The 14,569-nt window shown below is 56.1% G+C and overlaps 1 protein-coding gene and 1 long non-coding RNA gene across 3 annotated transcripts in view; one reads left to right on the forward strand and one right to left on the reverse strand.

The window, feature by feature from the left end:
• LOC120362535 (uncharacterized) overlaps positions 1 to 13,310 on the reverse strand; it is a 54,277-nt gene extending 40,967 nt beyond the window's left edge. The window contains exon 1 of one of the 2 annotated variants that reach the window (XR_012512921.1): positions 2,890 to 3,278. This is a non-coding gene — a long non-coding RNA (uncharacterized LOC120362535). Of the gene's footprint in view, positions 1 to 2,889; positions 3,279 to 12,733 lie in introns of those variants that run through there. The other variant, XR_005578408.2, reaches the window with a different exon arrangement.
• On the forward strand, positions 3,244 to 10,592 carry TLX1 (T cell leukemia homeobox 1). The gene is made up of 3 exons (XM_039465261.2): positions 3,244 to 4,259; positions 6,327 to 6,528; positions 8,790 to 10,592. The coding sequence occupies exons 1-3, from the start codon at positions 3,674 to 3,676 to the stop codon at positions 9,010 to 9,012; spliced, it is 1,011 nt and encodes a 336-aa protein (XP_039321195.1). The 5' UTR covers positions 3,244 to 3,673; the 3' UTR covers positions 9,013 to 10,592.
• Positions 13,311 to 14,569: the final 1,259 nt, after the last annotated feature.

Genomic DNA, 14,569 nt, shown 5'->3' on the forward strand with positions numbered 1-14,569 from the left:
GTGGCAAGTGCCTGTAATCCCAGCTACTCAGGAGGCTGAGGCAGGAGAATTGCCTGAACCCAGGAGGCGGAGGTTGCGGTGAGCCGAGATCGTGCCATTGCACTCCAGCCTGGGTAACAAGAGCGAAACTCCGTCTCAAAAAAAAAAAAAAAAAAAGAAGATCATGACAGTCTTAGTGGGCCATGTACAAGGTAGTGGTGACTTCTGCCAACCTTAAGCTGGGCCAGCAAGGGCAAAGTCTCCTCCCAGGTATTCTGGACAACTGGTGCCAGATCTGAGTTCAAGGGGTGGATCAGGCAGGTGCCAGAAGGGTTGGAACAGGCAGGGTTGGAAGGCCATCTGAGCTGGAAATGATAGGTGTTCTTTTTTTTTTTTGTCTTGTAAATTTTACCTTCAACCAACTCACACCAAAATGGGGTTTTAACTGCAGGAGGCAGAACTGTGGTGAGACTAAAAAGAGCGAGGCCACTGGGGCCCAGCCTAAAAGGAATCTGCAGCACCCCTCCCTATAGTTTTCAGCCTCAAACAAGGAGAATCGCTCAGGTTTTGAGATTCCAGATCAATCCTCTCTGTCTATAGGACTTGGAGCAAGTTTGTTCACTTCACTGAGCCTCAGTTTTCATTTTCTGATTAGCGATGGGGCATTGCTCTGATGCCCAGGCTAGAGGTGCAATTATAGCACATTGTAGCCTCGAACTCCTGGCCACAAGTGATCCTCTAGCCTCAGACTTCAGAGCAGCTGGGACTACAGGCACAGGCCACTGCACCCAGCCATTTTTTCTTTTTAAAAATGATATATAATTCATATGCTACAATATTCAGCCCCTTTAAAATGTACAGTTCGATGGGTTTTAATATTTTTACAGTTATGTAACCATCACCACTATCTAATTCCAGAATATTTTCATTACTCCAAAGGGAATTCTGTATCCATTAGCAGTGAATTTCCATTCCCTGCTGTCCCTTGGACTAATCTAGTCTCTGCCTCTGTGGATTTGCCTATTTTGGACATTTCATACAAATGGAATCATACAATAGGTGGCCTTTGTGCTTGGCTTCTTTCATTTAGCAGAATAGTCTCCTAGGTTCATCCATGTTATAGCATGAACCGGCATTTCCCTTCTTTTCCTTTTTATGGCTAAATAATATTCCATGTGGGGATATACCACATTTTGTTTATCTATGCATCAGTTGAGGGACATCTGAGTTGTTTCCCCTTTGGGGCTATTATGAATAATACTGCCATTAACATTCATTCAATTCACTCAATTACAAAAAACTGGGACATTTCTATTGCCTTCACAGGATTGTTATGAGTCTTAAATGAGATATGTATGGTGTGGTACCTGGCACAAAGCTGTTTTTCAGTAAATAATTTATTTCTGTAAAACAATTTAATTCCCTCAAGATAAGAGGCAGGAAGAGATCCATTCAGGTTCAGACAGCTTCCAAAGTAAGTTATGGAACTCTCTAGGTAGGGGTGTAGTACCAGGATTCGGTAAGTGGGAAGAAGAGAACTGGCGAGGGAGCGGAGCCCTCTCATGTTTCTGCTTAGCGTTTGCAAACAACTACCAACTTCACATTTGGCTTTGTCTTGAGTGGGTCTTTGTACACCTGGCTGGAGCTTAGACAAGGTTTTCCCCACAGAACTTCCAACCAGCACCTGGGTTTCTAGGCTAACCAACCAAAGCCAGTTGAATCTAGCTCCTCCATATTAATTCCCAGCAATCGTGGCCATTCAGAAATGTGCTTTCCTCACATTTGTAAAATAGGGAGAATACTCATCTCAAAGGATTGGTGTAGAGTTCATATTGCTCTCCATAATACTTACTAACATCTGGCTTGTTGTATTTGCTTCCTTGCTTACTGTCTGACGCCCTCTACAGAATGTAAGCTTCATGAGGTCAGGACCTTTGTTTTGTTCACTGCTATGTCCCCCATGCCTAGAACAGTGCCTGACACGTAGTGAGTAAAGTACTCAATAAATATTATTGATAAAGAGATATATTCATTTGTTATTCACCCAAAATGAACACGTTTTGTTGTTTGGGGCTGTATTCTTCAGGAGAGAACAGAAATGAATAAGCCACTCTCTGCCTCCAAGAAGATCTCTTCAAGTGGAGGTGACAGACATGGCCAAAGCAAACAGATTTCAATGAGACTTGATGAGGAGAGAATGTGAGCCTTCACATTCTAGCATCTTTCCAGATAGAAACAGGACCTACCCAAAGACCTAATCTGAAACTGAAGTGAAATGGACCAGAAATAGATCCCAAGCAATAGAACCTGTGCCTTTCCCAGAGCTGGCTCCTAAAAGGTAGCAAACATTTTCTACTGGAGAAGGGAAACAGAGGAAGAAGAAAAAGGGAGTTTCCTCCTTTTCTCTCGGGCTCTCAGCCAGACAGCCACTGGCAAAATGTTGAAAAGGCCTAAATTTGTCCTGGATGCACTTCCCTGATCCTAGTCCCACCAGTCCTAGCCCCCAAGGCCTTAAGCCCCTACGGTTCCCTCCCAAGATTCCAAAAGGAAGAAAATAACACACACCAAGACAGGCTTCTTGCCTGGAATAGCCAACCCTGGGCTAATTGTTAGGTGGAAAGCAATCTGGTTGAATTCATTTAAACATTGTAGGAATTGCCTCTTTCAAAGCCGGTAGGATTTTGCTTCTTGAGGCAACTGTTTATTTAAAAGGAAGGGGGTATGCTGAGGCATGGGCACCCTGGAAGCAGGCTCCAAACCAACCCTCTTGACTTGTGCCTGCCTTTCAGGAAATGCTCCCTTCCTGAATTTCTCTAAGAATGCTGAGTTGGGGGGTGGTTGCTGATTTTTATAACATATAGTCAGTTGTTCATAGGCTTGTGTTTTAAAGAAGGACAAGCCTGAACTCACCGTCCTGCCTCAGGGCCTGGGCTCCATACCTGGGGAGTAGACAATCTTCTACTTTCTAACAAGCTGGACTTGAAGTTTGGAGTAAATCTCCTGGTTGAGTGACAGGTGTTTCCCAGCTGAGCCCTTGGGGAGATTCTCCAGTTGGGCAGGGACATCCCTTCCTCAGAAACCTGGTGGGCTGGACTCCTTTGGCCCAGTTGAAAGTGGGGGATGGCTCCCAACAGGCCGGGAAGACAGCTGACTTCACCCTCTTTAGATATGCCTGTCTGTCCGTCTCTGGGAATAGTCGCTTCCTGTTTTTCCTTTTCCTTTTAAGCCTCTCCTTGTTCCCGTCTTCTCTCTCTTCAAGAACTACTCCGAGTCTTGGTCTCCGTCCCTCTATCTTTGGCTCCTGTATATGCCTGGGCTCCTGGCCTTCTTCTCCCCCTCCCTTCCCCTCCCCCGCGCTGTCATTCACCCTGCTCCTCTCCGCTCACAGCCAATGGAGAGACCCGGCCGAAACCGCGAAGCTCGCTCGCACTGGGCTTTTTCGCCTGGTGATTGATGTCCCAGAGTCAACAGCGAGCGAGCAACTGGAGCAGGGAAGGAGAAGCCGGAGAGGGGAAAAATACGGCGCCCCCTCTCTCCCTCCCCTCCCCCTCCTACTTTAGCCCTTCTGCGCACTTCGCTTCCAAGTCTCGGCGCAGCTAGAAGCCGCTGTTGCCTCCGCGCCCCTGCTAGCTACCCCCGGAGCCGAGCGCAGCGAGCGCCGCCGCCCGGGCCCCCCAGTGGGGCCGGGGCCAGCATGGAGCACCTGGGTCCGCACCACCTCCACCCGGGCCATGCAGAGCCGATCAGCTTCGGCATCGACCAGATCCTCAACAGCCCGGACCAGGGTGGCTGCATGGGGCCCGCCTCGCGCCTCCAGGACGGAGAATATGGCCTTGGCTGCTTGGTCGGAGGCGCCTACACTTACGGCGGAGGGGGCTCCGCGGCTGGGGCGGGGGCTGGGGGCGCAGGAGCCTATGGCACTGGAGGTCCGGGAGGCCCCGGAGGCCCCGGCGGCCCCGGAGGCCCGGCAGGCGGCGGCGGCGCCTGCAGCATGGGTCCGCTGGCCGGCTCCTACAACGTGAACATGGCCTTGGCGGGCGGCCCGGGTCCTGGTGGCGGCGGCGGCAGCAGCGGCGGTGCGGGAGCACTCAGCGCTGCGGGAGTGATCCGGGTGCCCGCACACAGGCCGCTTGCCGGAGCCGTGGCCCACCCCCAGCCCCTGGCCACCGGCTTGCCCACCGTGCCCTCTGTGCCTGCCGTACCGGGCGTCAACAACCTCACTGGCCTCACCTTCCCCTGGATGGAGAGTAACCGCAGATACACAAAGGACAGGTTCACAGGTGAGTCCGGCCCGCGCTCGCCCCGCCTGGCCGTGGCCCGGGCTCCGTGTTACCCCTTTCCCGCCGGGTGTCTCCTCAAAGCTGGTTCTGCGTGCCAGGTCGCCCAGCTCTTCTTCGCGCTTTTCCCCAAGATGAGCCGCCCGCCCGATTCTACATCGCGGAATCGCCATGCTTGAAGAGTTCTCCCAGTCTGGACCCCTCTCTGTCCCCCGACGGACTCCTGCTCAGAGAAGCTCTCTGGTTCCCTCTCAGGATCCATGGGCCCAGTCAGGCAGAGAGAAGGAGGCCATAGATTCGGGACCACCTTCTCCAGCTATTCCAGGCCTGGGAATCTCCGAGAAAAGGGTGCAATGAGAACAGTTTCTTCTGTCCTGGCTGCTGTTCTAGGACCCAAGAAGCGAGCCCCAGGATCAGACACAAGAAAATAACAGGTTCCCCCACCTCTAGCCCCCTACACACATGCACTTCGCGTTCCTAGCTCCGGTGCCTGTGGTGTTGCAGGCCCAGTGGAGGCCCCAGAAAATCAGCAGAGCCAGAGGCCCTTTTTTTCCGGATAGCAGGCTTCGTCTGGGTGGGTGGAACTGGGGCATAGCCGCCCCGGGATAGCTAGCTATTCATTTTCGTTCTGCCCCAGCTGGGTGTCCTACCCCGGGGCCCAGCCCTGTTATCTTGGGCGGCAATAATGCACCAGCAGGCCGGTGATCGCTGGCAGCAGGGCTACTCCCAGGACATTAGGTACCAGGTGGTGGCCGCTGCCACTTTCTCTGCTGCCTGCTCCTGCCTTCCTCCGCTGGTCCTGGCTCCTGTTTCCGCTCTGGGCACTCAGCATTCCCTCTAGCGTCGGTCCCTTCCCCTATTCTCACTTCCTGCTCCCCTTGGTGTTCCCTGGATCCTAGACCATGATCCTCGGATCCTGCCATCCGGGGCTGGGAAGCAACCACAAACTGAGCCCCGGTTAGCCAGCTGGGCCTTAGAGAGGAGAGGCAGGAGACACCAGCCGCTGCTGGCAGAGACAGGAACTCCTGGGGGGGTGGTCCCCAGGCTCAAGGGCCCAACAGTGGTGGGGTGTGTACACAACTACTTGGGAGAAGCTGCTGAGAGCTAGACAGTGGGCCAGGAGACCCCAAGGCACCCCTGGCTCCCTGCTTCTCTTCCAGGCCGCAGCATGGCCAGAGAAACTGCTCCGGCAGCTTCTGACCAGACTCGGGCCACGGCAGAAGTGAGGTGGGAGCTGGGATTCAGAGGAATAACCTTTGCTTGGGTCTCGGGTCAGGAAGGGCCCTCACTCCAGGGGCCCCAGTGTCCCAACCCAAGTTTCCTCTGGCCTGAGGCAGCAGGGCCTGGTGCCCATCCCACTCCCCACCCAGGCCAGGCCAGTGCTGAAGGGCTCTGCTGGAATCGGAAGCTCGGACTCCACTAGTCCTGGGCCTCTGGTGAAAGGTACTTGCTTAGGGTCTACCTTGGGACCCTAATACTGTGTCAGGCATGAAGGAGGTTTGAGCGAGTGTATGGCTGTGGCCTTGTGTTGCTCTGTGTCCTGTGTGCTTGTCCCGTGCCTGTGCTTGTCTGGTCCTGTTCGGGTGTATAGAGGTGTGGGTTCGGCCCCATCGCATGTTGTGTTGGTGCGTGCTGCTGTGGATGGAGGCTCAGGTCGGGTTCCAGAGTCAAGGGCCTTAAAAGGGCTCGAGCCTCTTACTCTGAGCCTGAAGGCCTGGGCTGACTGAAGGGAGGAGAGGGCGACCATTAGCTTGCCTTTGACTGCCCCTGGAGGAGGGGCAGCAGGGAGGTGGCTGGGCTCGTGGGAGCCCGGGGCTAGGGAGGCATCCGTGGTAGTGGCGAGGCGGCGTCGGACTGGCGGGCAGGAGGGGGCCGTTTCCCACCGTGGGTTTGGCGGTGAGGGCTAACGGGAGGATCCCGGCCCTGCTCGTTGGGGTTCAACTGCTGCGCTCGCTGACTCGCGGGGTGTTGGGCCTGGGACGCTTCCTGACGCTCTGCCGCTTGCCTCTGCCGTCTGTCTGTCTCCCGCTCCAGTGGCCCTCTCACCCTTCACTGTAACACGCCGTATAGGTCACCCCTATCAGAACCGGACGCCCCCCAAGAAGAAGAAGCCGCGCACGTCCTTCACACGCCTGCAGATCTGCGAGCTGGAGAAGCGCTTCCACCGCCAGAAGTACCTGGCCTCGGCCGAGCGCGCCGCCCTGGCCAAGGCGCTCAAAATGACCGACGCGCAGGTCAAAACCTGGTTCCAGAACCGGCGAACAAAGTGGAGGTGAGCAAACGGGGCGGGCCGACCGCCCGCGAGCCGCGCGGTCTCAGGCAGCTCTCGGTTCGTTTCCGCTCGCGGTTTCCGATCCTTTTGGAGGAGCGGATTCCCGCTAGGTTTGCGGGGAAATGGAAGCAATGGAGGCGGTAGCCGGGATGGGGCTGAAGAGCCCTGGCTCTGTTTTAAAAGAGGCTTCACACTTTGGCTGGCACACTTTGCCCGCGTAGACGCGGCAGGTCTCCGCCGCCGCTAGGGCAAACGGGCCGGCCGGTTAGTACACTCCACGCAGTCCGGGCTCCTGGGCTTTGTGAGTCCTGGGGAGCTTTGTATTTGCGCCAACTCTTGCTTATGGAATTCTGCTCTGTTCCGGAGACTGGAGGCAGAACGGCCCGCACCTTGTTGCAGCGCTCCAACCCGGCTCCCGGCAGAGCGTCTGGGGCCCCGGACCGTGGCCCTCCTGACGGCCTCCTCCCCAGACGCCCGGCCTTTGCGCAGCCGGTCCCTACCCTGTAAGGAGAAAATCAATCCGCGCCGGCTGCGGCGGGGTTTCGCGGGTCCCACTGAAAGAGGAATCAATTAGGAGCAGATGGGTGTGTGTGAGAAAGAGAATTTTCCCTTATCCCATAGCCACAACTTCAGTTACTACGCATTGGGTTTTTTGTTTGTTTTTCACATTTACGCTCAAGGCCTTGAAGCGCCCCCCGCATTCCCAAGCAGCTTCCCTCTCCGCGCGCACTGTCGCTTTCTCCGGTTCCACACTCTGGCACCCTGCACCCTCCTGCACATTTGGCTCTTGTCCGCCGGAGTTTCTCCCCTGGCTCAGGCCCGGTAGGGCAGCGCGGGAGAGTCTGGGCGAAGTCGGCGGCGCCGAGACGGGCGGGCCTTGGGGCAGGAGGAAGGAATTGGAGTTTCCTCTTTTTCTGAACCAAGGCGAGGAATCTGCCTGGGATTCCGCCTTCCGGGCTACAAAGGCAGCCCTGGCCCCGCGAGTCTACCGCACCCCCCCCCAGCATTTCTGCCGCTGGGGAAGAGTGGGGGATGCGGCCTCAGACCTTGGGACGCTATAGAGGGAGCCGGGGCTAGCTGGGGGTTAGGGGGACTCAGGTTTCCAAAGCCTGTTGAGGGCTGCGGGCCCAGGGGAGGGGAGGCAGCCTGGCAGGCCTCTCGGAGAGAGGGCCACAGAGAAAGGAAGACAGAGGCAGGCAAAGGGAGTAACAGCAACACAACCAGTTTCGGAGGTAGGGAGGGACAGGGACACCACTCAAGGAGAAAAAGGAGAAAAACAGGCAGCCTGCGCAAGTCTTATTTATGTATAATAAAGAAAAGCAATGGATGACCGAAACCACCATTTTCGTTTCAAACAAATTCCTTTAATTCAGAGAGAACGAAGTGGGTGGGGAGGAGAGAAAACGAGAGAGAGAAGGCACAAAGCATAAAAGAGAAATATTCAGGCCGTTTGAAATGCAGGAGGGAAGGGAAAGAGGAGAGACAGAAAGCGTCACAGAGTCAAGAAAAGGCGGCCCAGAGCAGGTCAGCAGCCGCTGCTGGAAGAGGCCCTTGCAGGCTTCGCACGGCTTCATTGATCGCCTACAAATTGCTTCTGAAGGCCCTGGAGACTCCCATTAGGTCTGTCCACCTTAGAGACAGACGTTTGATCTCAGTTGACAGGGTGGAGGGGCGGCATTAAATGGAATAAGTGAGTCATCGCCTCCCTGAACTGCCTCAGAGGAAGCCAGTGGGTCCAGCAGGAGCCCCCGCAGGGCACAGGGCTCCGCACAGAAGGCGCAAGGCCTACAAGACTTTGGCAGACAGAGGGAGGCAAGAGACGAGCAGATCAGAGCCGCTGGCCCTGGCCTTTCTGCCCTGGACTTTCGGGTAGGGTGAGAGCCCACGGGCTTGGAATGGCACCTGGTCTCCCTGAGGGCTGGGTGGAGACAAGATGCCATCTTGCCCCTGGCTGCCCCTCGTGAAGTCTTCGGGGTGTGGGCACTGTGCATGGATGGGGAGTCCCCGCTGTTTGGGCCTTGCAGACTTTCCCACTGCTCCTTCGGGATGCCTTGGCTCCATCCACTTTGGGGGTTTCCAGTCTTTGCCGGAGTCAGGACTCTCAAAAGAAGGGAATGCATTATAGGGGCCCAAGCTGGATCTGGGGACTGCAAAGGCGAGCAGTGCTCGTTCAGTTTATCTCCTGGGAACGCACCGGGATCTGGGCACGCTCGGGAGCCGGGTCGGTGCTCCTGGCAAGTAACGGCTTGTTCCTGGTGCAGACGGCAGACTGCGGAGGAGCGGGAGGCAGAGAGGCAGCAAGCGAACCGCATCCTCCTGCAGTTGCAGCAGGAGGCCTTCCAGAAGAGCCTGGCACAGCCGCTGCCCGCCGACCCTCTGTGCGTGCACAACTCGTCGCTGTTCGCCCTGCAGAATCTGCAGCCATGGTCTGATGACTCGACCAAAATCACCAGCGTCACGTCGGTGGCGTCGGCCTGCGAGTGAGCCTGTCCATTCTGCCCTGTGGGACTTTAGGCCCACTCAGGGGTCACTGAGGCCTGAGAGCCAGGACTCCTCCCCACCCCTTTCTGCCTCAGACTGCACCCAGAGGGGAGCAGTGCCCTTGCAAGGCCCCGAAGGGCCCCCGCATTTGTGCTGACACCGTTTTCTCTTCGGTGGAAGAGCTCAAGGGACAAGGACACGCACCCCACTCCCAGACGCGTCCCACACCCATCTGAACTGTTAAGAAATCTCTGCTTTTCTTTATTTCATTTTATTTTAATTTTTAATATGGGATCCAGAGAGAGAGGCAAGGGAGGTAGAGCTTCTGGGGTCCCAGGCTGTCATCTGAATTTGTCCTGGGAAACTCCTTCTCTGTGACCCACTTCTCATCACACACGAAACCCATAGGCCCACACAGGTGATATCACTGTCCCTCATGGTGTCACCCCAGAGCCACACTTGGGCATCTATGGCAGAGTGTCATACGTACACAGGGTCACAGTGTTTACACCCTGGACCTCACTATCAGGCACAGGCCAGGGGTGACGCAGACTCATCCTGAACAGCATAGCACTCCCTCCATCACAAACACAAGGCCTTGGCCGCAATGTGACACACTACCCCATACACAACAGCCACAACAGCCTCACTTGGTCTGCCAAGCCCCCACCACACATCCCAGCCCAACCCAGGTACACACAGACAGGTTTTCACATAAATGCAGCCCGTTTCTCCGGATCCCGTTTGGGGTGGAGTGTTAAGTTATGCACTTATAAGGTGTTTTCTGTGTAACCATTTTATAAAGTGCTTGTGTAATTTATGTGGAAAAATAAATAAAAGCCTCCGTATCCGGAGTAAGGGCTGCCTGCTCCTTGCAGACCCCAGCGTCTTTCAGCCACTTGGGTTTGGTGAGAGCTGATGGTTCCGGGGCAGCCCTTGGTACCTGAATTTGAGAGACAGTTGTGGGACAGGACCCTAAGGCTCTGGAGAGAAGAAAGGAGAATGACAGATGGAGAGAAAGCAGAGTTGAGGAGAGCAGGGAGAGCCAGGCTCTCCTGGGATTGCCAGTGCCTGAGAGGATGTAATTTCTTTGGGTGTGAGAGTCGTGCGTGTGTGCGTGTGTGTGTGTGTGTGTGTGTGTGTGTGTGATAATGTGAGCAATCAGGATGTTACCAATAGTGAATATTTATAATGGTATCCAAGTGTATAATTGTGTTTGCAATTCTTTGATGTAAATGCTTGTTTCTGCTTAAGTTGCAAATCGAAACTATCATTGTATGCACAGGCTTGTAATGATGTGTGTGTGTAACCATGTGCTCAATGTGAGTTTCTTTTTGGGTAATTGTCTAATCAACCATTTTGGTGACGATGTATGAATGGTGTTAAATGTTTGGGAGAATATTAGTTTCTCTTTGTAAATCTATTTTTGTTAAATGTGATTGCTTGTGAAGTGGATCATCTTTAATTGTATGGGTGTAATTTTGTGTGAGATGTAATCATGTGTGAGCTATGCATTTTCCCTGCATTTACTTGTGTGTGACAGAATATAATTGGGGGAGGAAATGTAGTGGGAAGTGTGGATCATTGGGGGAGACAGTCATTGCAGGTGGGTGGGTGTGGTTGTGTATGAGTGTGTGTAATTGTGCGCTAATGGTGTATGTGTTGGTGGGAGTCTGATGTGTAATATGCAGATACATTGTGCTGAGACCAACATCTGCTGAAGTTCTGGGCCTCTAGACGCTTACCCAGCAAGCTGCAGAGACTGGGGCACATTGAATCAGGAATTAGGGTCAGGATCCTCTCTGGTGATCTAAGTGGAACCTACCAGCTCCTAGCACTAGCCTGGCCTAGGAGGGATCTAAAGAAGTGACTTTCTAGGGACGTCCAGGGAGCCCCCAGACCACCCTTGTCAGACCAGCGGCCACAGTACACAGGCACACAGCCATAACATCTAGTCCCAGCCTATTCGAACTATCCTAGACAAGACTGACTTGGGTCCACTTTTCTGGAAGAAGCTGGATGGTGGAGGGTCTAGAGAACTCATCACCCTAGGGGTGAGTTGAAATGGAGGGTTAAGAGCTTTTTCTCTGGATTGGGAGAGTGAGAGAACTTTTCCGATGGAAACCAGTTCGTGGGGCAGGGGAGGGGGGCATTGGAAGCTCTGCGTAGCTGTGTGCAGGGGCTGAGGGTGGGGAGCCGCCTTCACCGTCAGAGCCACCGTCTCTCATCCCTGTCCCTGCCCAGCAGCCGTGGGCTGTGACTCAGTTCGTGAGCACAGCAACCTCCCACTCAAGCCAGCCCATGGGGAAGTTCGGCTGAGTGGAGGGTGGGCTTGGTCATCCACCCCCTCATCTGTGGTCCCCTGGGACACCCGCAAGAGAGGAGGCTTCTGTCACTTTGTGTAGAGGTGAAGGAAAAGAACAAGAAAAAGAGAGGAGGGGTCAGGGTCCGAAGACAGCGGCCAGCTTTTCCGCCCCATCCCCACAGGCCCCGCGAGTGCTCAGGTCGGTCCCTGACCAGCTGTGTGGGGCCTAGTGAGAAGGTTCTGGCGACAGCGCCGGGTCTGCTGCAGGCCTCCGGCATTCACCAGCCCTGGCACCCAGCGCCAGGCCGTGCAAAATCCAGAAATGGCCTCCAGAACTTCAGAAGTCGTTTCCCTCTACCTGGTCAGGTTTGCTGACCCTCAGCTCCCGCAGGACTGGAGCCACCGAGCCCGCGCCTTCTTCGCTGCTTCGCGGGGTGCGGTTTCTCTCCTCTTTGGGACTCAAGGTCAAAGTTTCCGGGCGGCGCGATTTCACAGCCTAAAGACCCCAGGGGAGACTGTAGCCTTCTTCCCGCCTCCCAATTCCCCAAGACCACCTCAAGAGGCTGCTGTGTCCGAAGACCCCCGAGCATTTTCTGGACACAGATTGCCCAACAGAGGAACTGGGGTTGGGTAGAGAGCGGCTGGCCGGTCCAAACACCGCAGCCCCTAGCTGGCTCCGCAACCTCGGCTCTCCGCCTCCTCTCCCACCCCGTCTTGAGCAAAGTTAGGCCCAACACTCCTGTCCCCCGAAACACCTCCTACCTCCCCCTATCTTCAGGACTGTCTTAGGCTCACAGTAACCGCGGGGAGCACGTGCAGGACGGAGCCCTCAGTCCCGCAGCTCTCCGACCCTGCCCAGCTCGTCCGGGACACGCGCCGAAACGGACATTCCACAGGTCGGGACAATCCCAGCGCTGGGCCCCGGGCGGCGTTTGTGCTTCCCGGATGCCGCTAGCCTGCTCCCGGCGCTGCTCGGCCACCTGGGCCCCAGATCGCGCGCTCTCAGCGGGATCCCGCTGACGCTCCCGGCTTTGGGCTAGGCCTCCCGGGGGTGCCAAACTCCCGGGGACGCTGGGACCCGTGGCGCAGCGGGACACGCAGGACCCCTGCCTCTCCGCCCGGAATTCGTTTAGACCGAATCTCGGCGGATCCCGCGTCCGCCGTCCGCCGAGCGCCGCAGCCGGGGAGAAAGGCCAGGGTGGCGGCTAGACTGGCAATCTCCGTCCCAGGTGGGGTGGAGGGTGGGGGCGGGGGAGTGCGGCGAGGGTCACAGTCCGGCCAACTACTCACGTCTGAAAGCTGGAAACTCTCCCTCCCACCTCCCCTTCCCGAAATGACCGGTCTCTGTTCAAAAATAGAAAAGAAACGATCGGAATCATTGTGTATAGAGGTGCCGGGAGAGAAGGGGAATTAACTAACCTGCCCAGGCAGAAGGGCCCACTTCCTTTCTCGGCTTGAGAGAACCGACGGCAATCACCAAATTCCTGCGGCCTGTGAGCCCTGCCGCTCAGACCTGGCCCTGTGACTGAGTGGGTGGCGGCCTGAGAGGCCTCAGGAACCCAGGCAGAGCTGGGGTCCTGGAGGCCCTGTGCAGTGCGGTGGGTGGCACGCAGATAATCTGGTTCAACCTGTTAACTATAATAGCGGCTTTGTGTGGCCGCGTCTGTACTTGGGGGCTGTGTGGCATCTCCTGAGCACTGACTGCCCTGTCGTGGCTCCACTACCAGGCAACTGTAGGGTTTGCCCTGGGCACAGGACTCAGATGGGTGCCCTGCGTGTGGGGCAAGTAACTTGCAGGTGGGCAAGATAGGTTTCAGGTGCTTCAGGCAACTAAGCAAGGCCCTCCAGCCAGCTGGAGCAGCTGGGACTCAGCAGCTATGCTGCAGGGCAGCCGGGAGGCTTCCTGGGACTGCCCTGAGGGTCCCTCAGTTCAGGTGCCTGAGGAGACCTCCTCCCTCATGATTTGCCCCTCCCGCTGCCCCCCTGCCCACTTTCACAGGTGTGTGTCACTCTCAACAGCCCCCCAGTCGTGGTCCCTCCCAGGGCCCCCACGCCCTCCAGATCAGCTCAGAGTTTGAAGTCCCCCAGCCAGGCTGTTGCCAAGCAACTGGCAAGAGCTGCCACCAAGTTCCCCACGAGGCTCAAAAGGGCCCATCCATTGCCTCCTGCCCCCATTCAGCCCTGGCCTAATTGGCCCAGGGAAGTCCCTCCCACTGGGGAACGCTCACCTGGATTTCTTATGCTGGAGAATCTGAGAGGAACAGGCTGAGCAGAGGCTGGAGTCAGGTCGGGTTTTCCAAGGAGCTCAGAGAAGACTCCAAAGACAGGTAGGTGTGCATCCTGGGAATGAGGGGTGGGAGGTGGGGAGGAGGGAGAGCTGGGTGAGTTCCAGGGAGTGATGGGGTGCCCACATTGTATTGTTGAGGGGTGAGTACAATTCACATGCCCCACTCACGGCCTGCGTTGCCAGGTACAACCTCACACACCTCCTCCAACTATGCAACAATCAGGGTGTGCAGTGTTACACAAGAAGAGCAACAAGTGTGCAGTGCCAGGCACACACCTTTAGTGCTGACACAAGCTCACACCCCCCCAGGCCAGCTCCTGTAGGTGGTTATCCCCACACCCCTACTCTCTTTCCCTCCTCCCCCAGCCGCTACAGAGGAGGATTTAACTCCATTTCCAGCTGGCCTGTGGATGGGGGTTGCTTTAGGAGCCGGCTTCAGCTTCCATCCCGGCAGCTCCAGTGGCGGGAGAACCCCATGTGCCTGAGGCTGAGCTTGGGGATAGCGGCGGCCACCCTAGATAATGACTGAGGACCCTAGCAAGGCCCAGAAGGTCCAGCGGCCGCCGCTGCCTCCCCAAAGCCTGGGAAATCTGGCCTTCTTGTGTTTAAGAAGTTTGTAAGGGGTGCAAGGCCCTCTGCCACTGTGTGCTTCCTTAGGAAAAGGCTATGGTGGGAGCTGCTCCTGCCTCTCCCATTTTCTGCCCACATTTCTTTGGTTTCTGCGGGAGGAGCCAAAAGACCCAAAAGCTGGAGGCCGTCGCAGCGATTCAGCAGCCACGCAGAAGTGGGAGCCAGACCTAGGACTTGGGCACAGAAACCCAGAACGAGTGAGTTCCGGGCGCCCTCTAGGGGCCGCACGTGGCAAGGCGCTTCGAGCCGAGGCTCTGGGAGCTCGTATTCTCCCTGGTACCCTCCGAATTGTAGGGGCGGCTCTTACCGGCTGGGTTGGAAAATACGAATGATAATCA

The sequence above is a fragment of the Saimiri boliviensis genome, chromosome 12 (assembly GCF_048565385.1).
Source record: "Saimiri boliviensis isolate mSaiBol1 chromosome 12, mSaiBol1.pri, whole genome shotgun sequence".
Classification (NCBI taxonomy): domain Eukaryota; kingdom Metazoa; phylum Chordata; class Mammalia; order Primates; family Cebidae; genus Saimiri; species Saimiri boliviensis.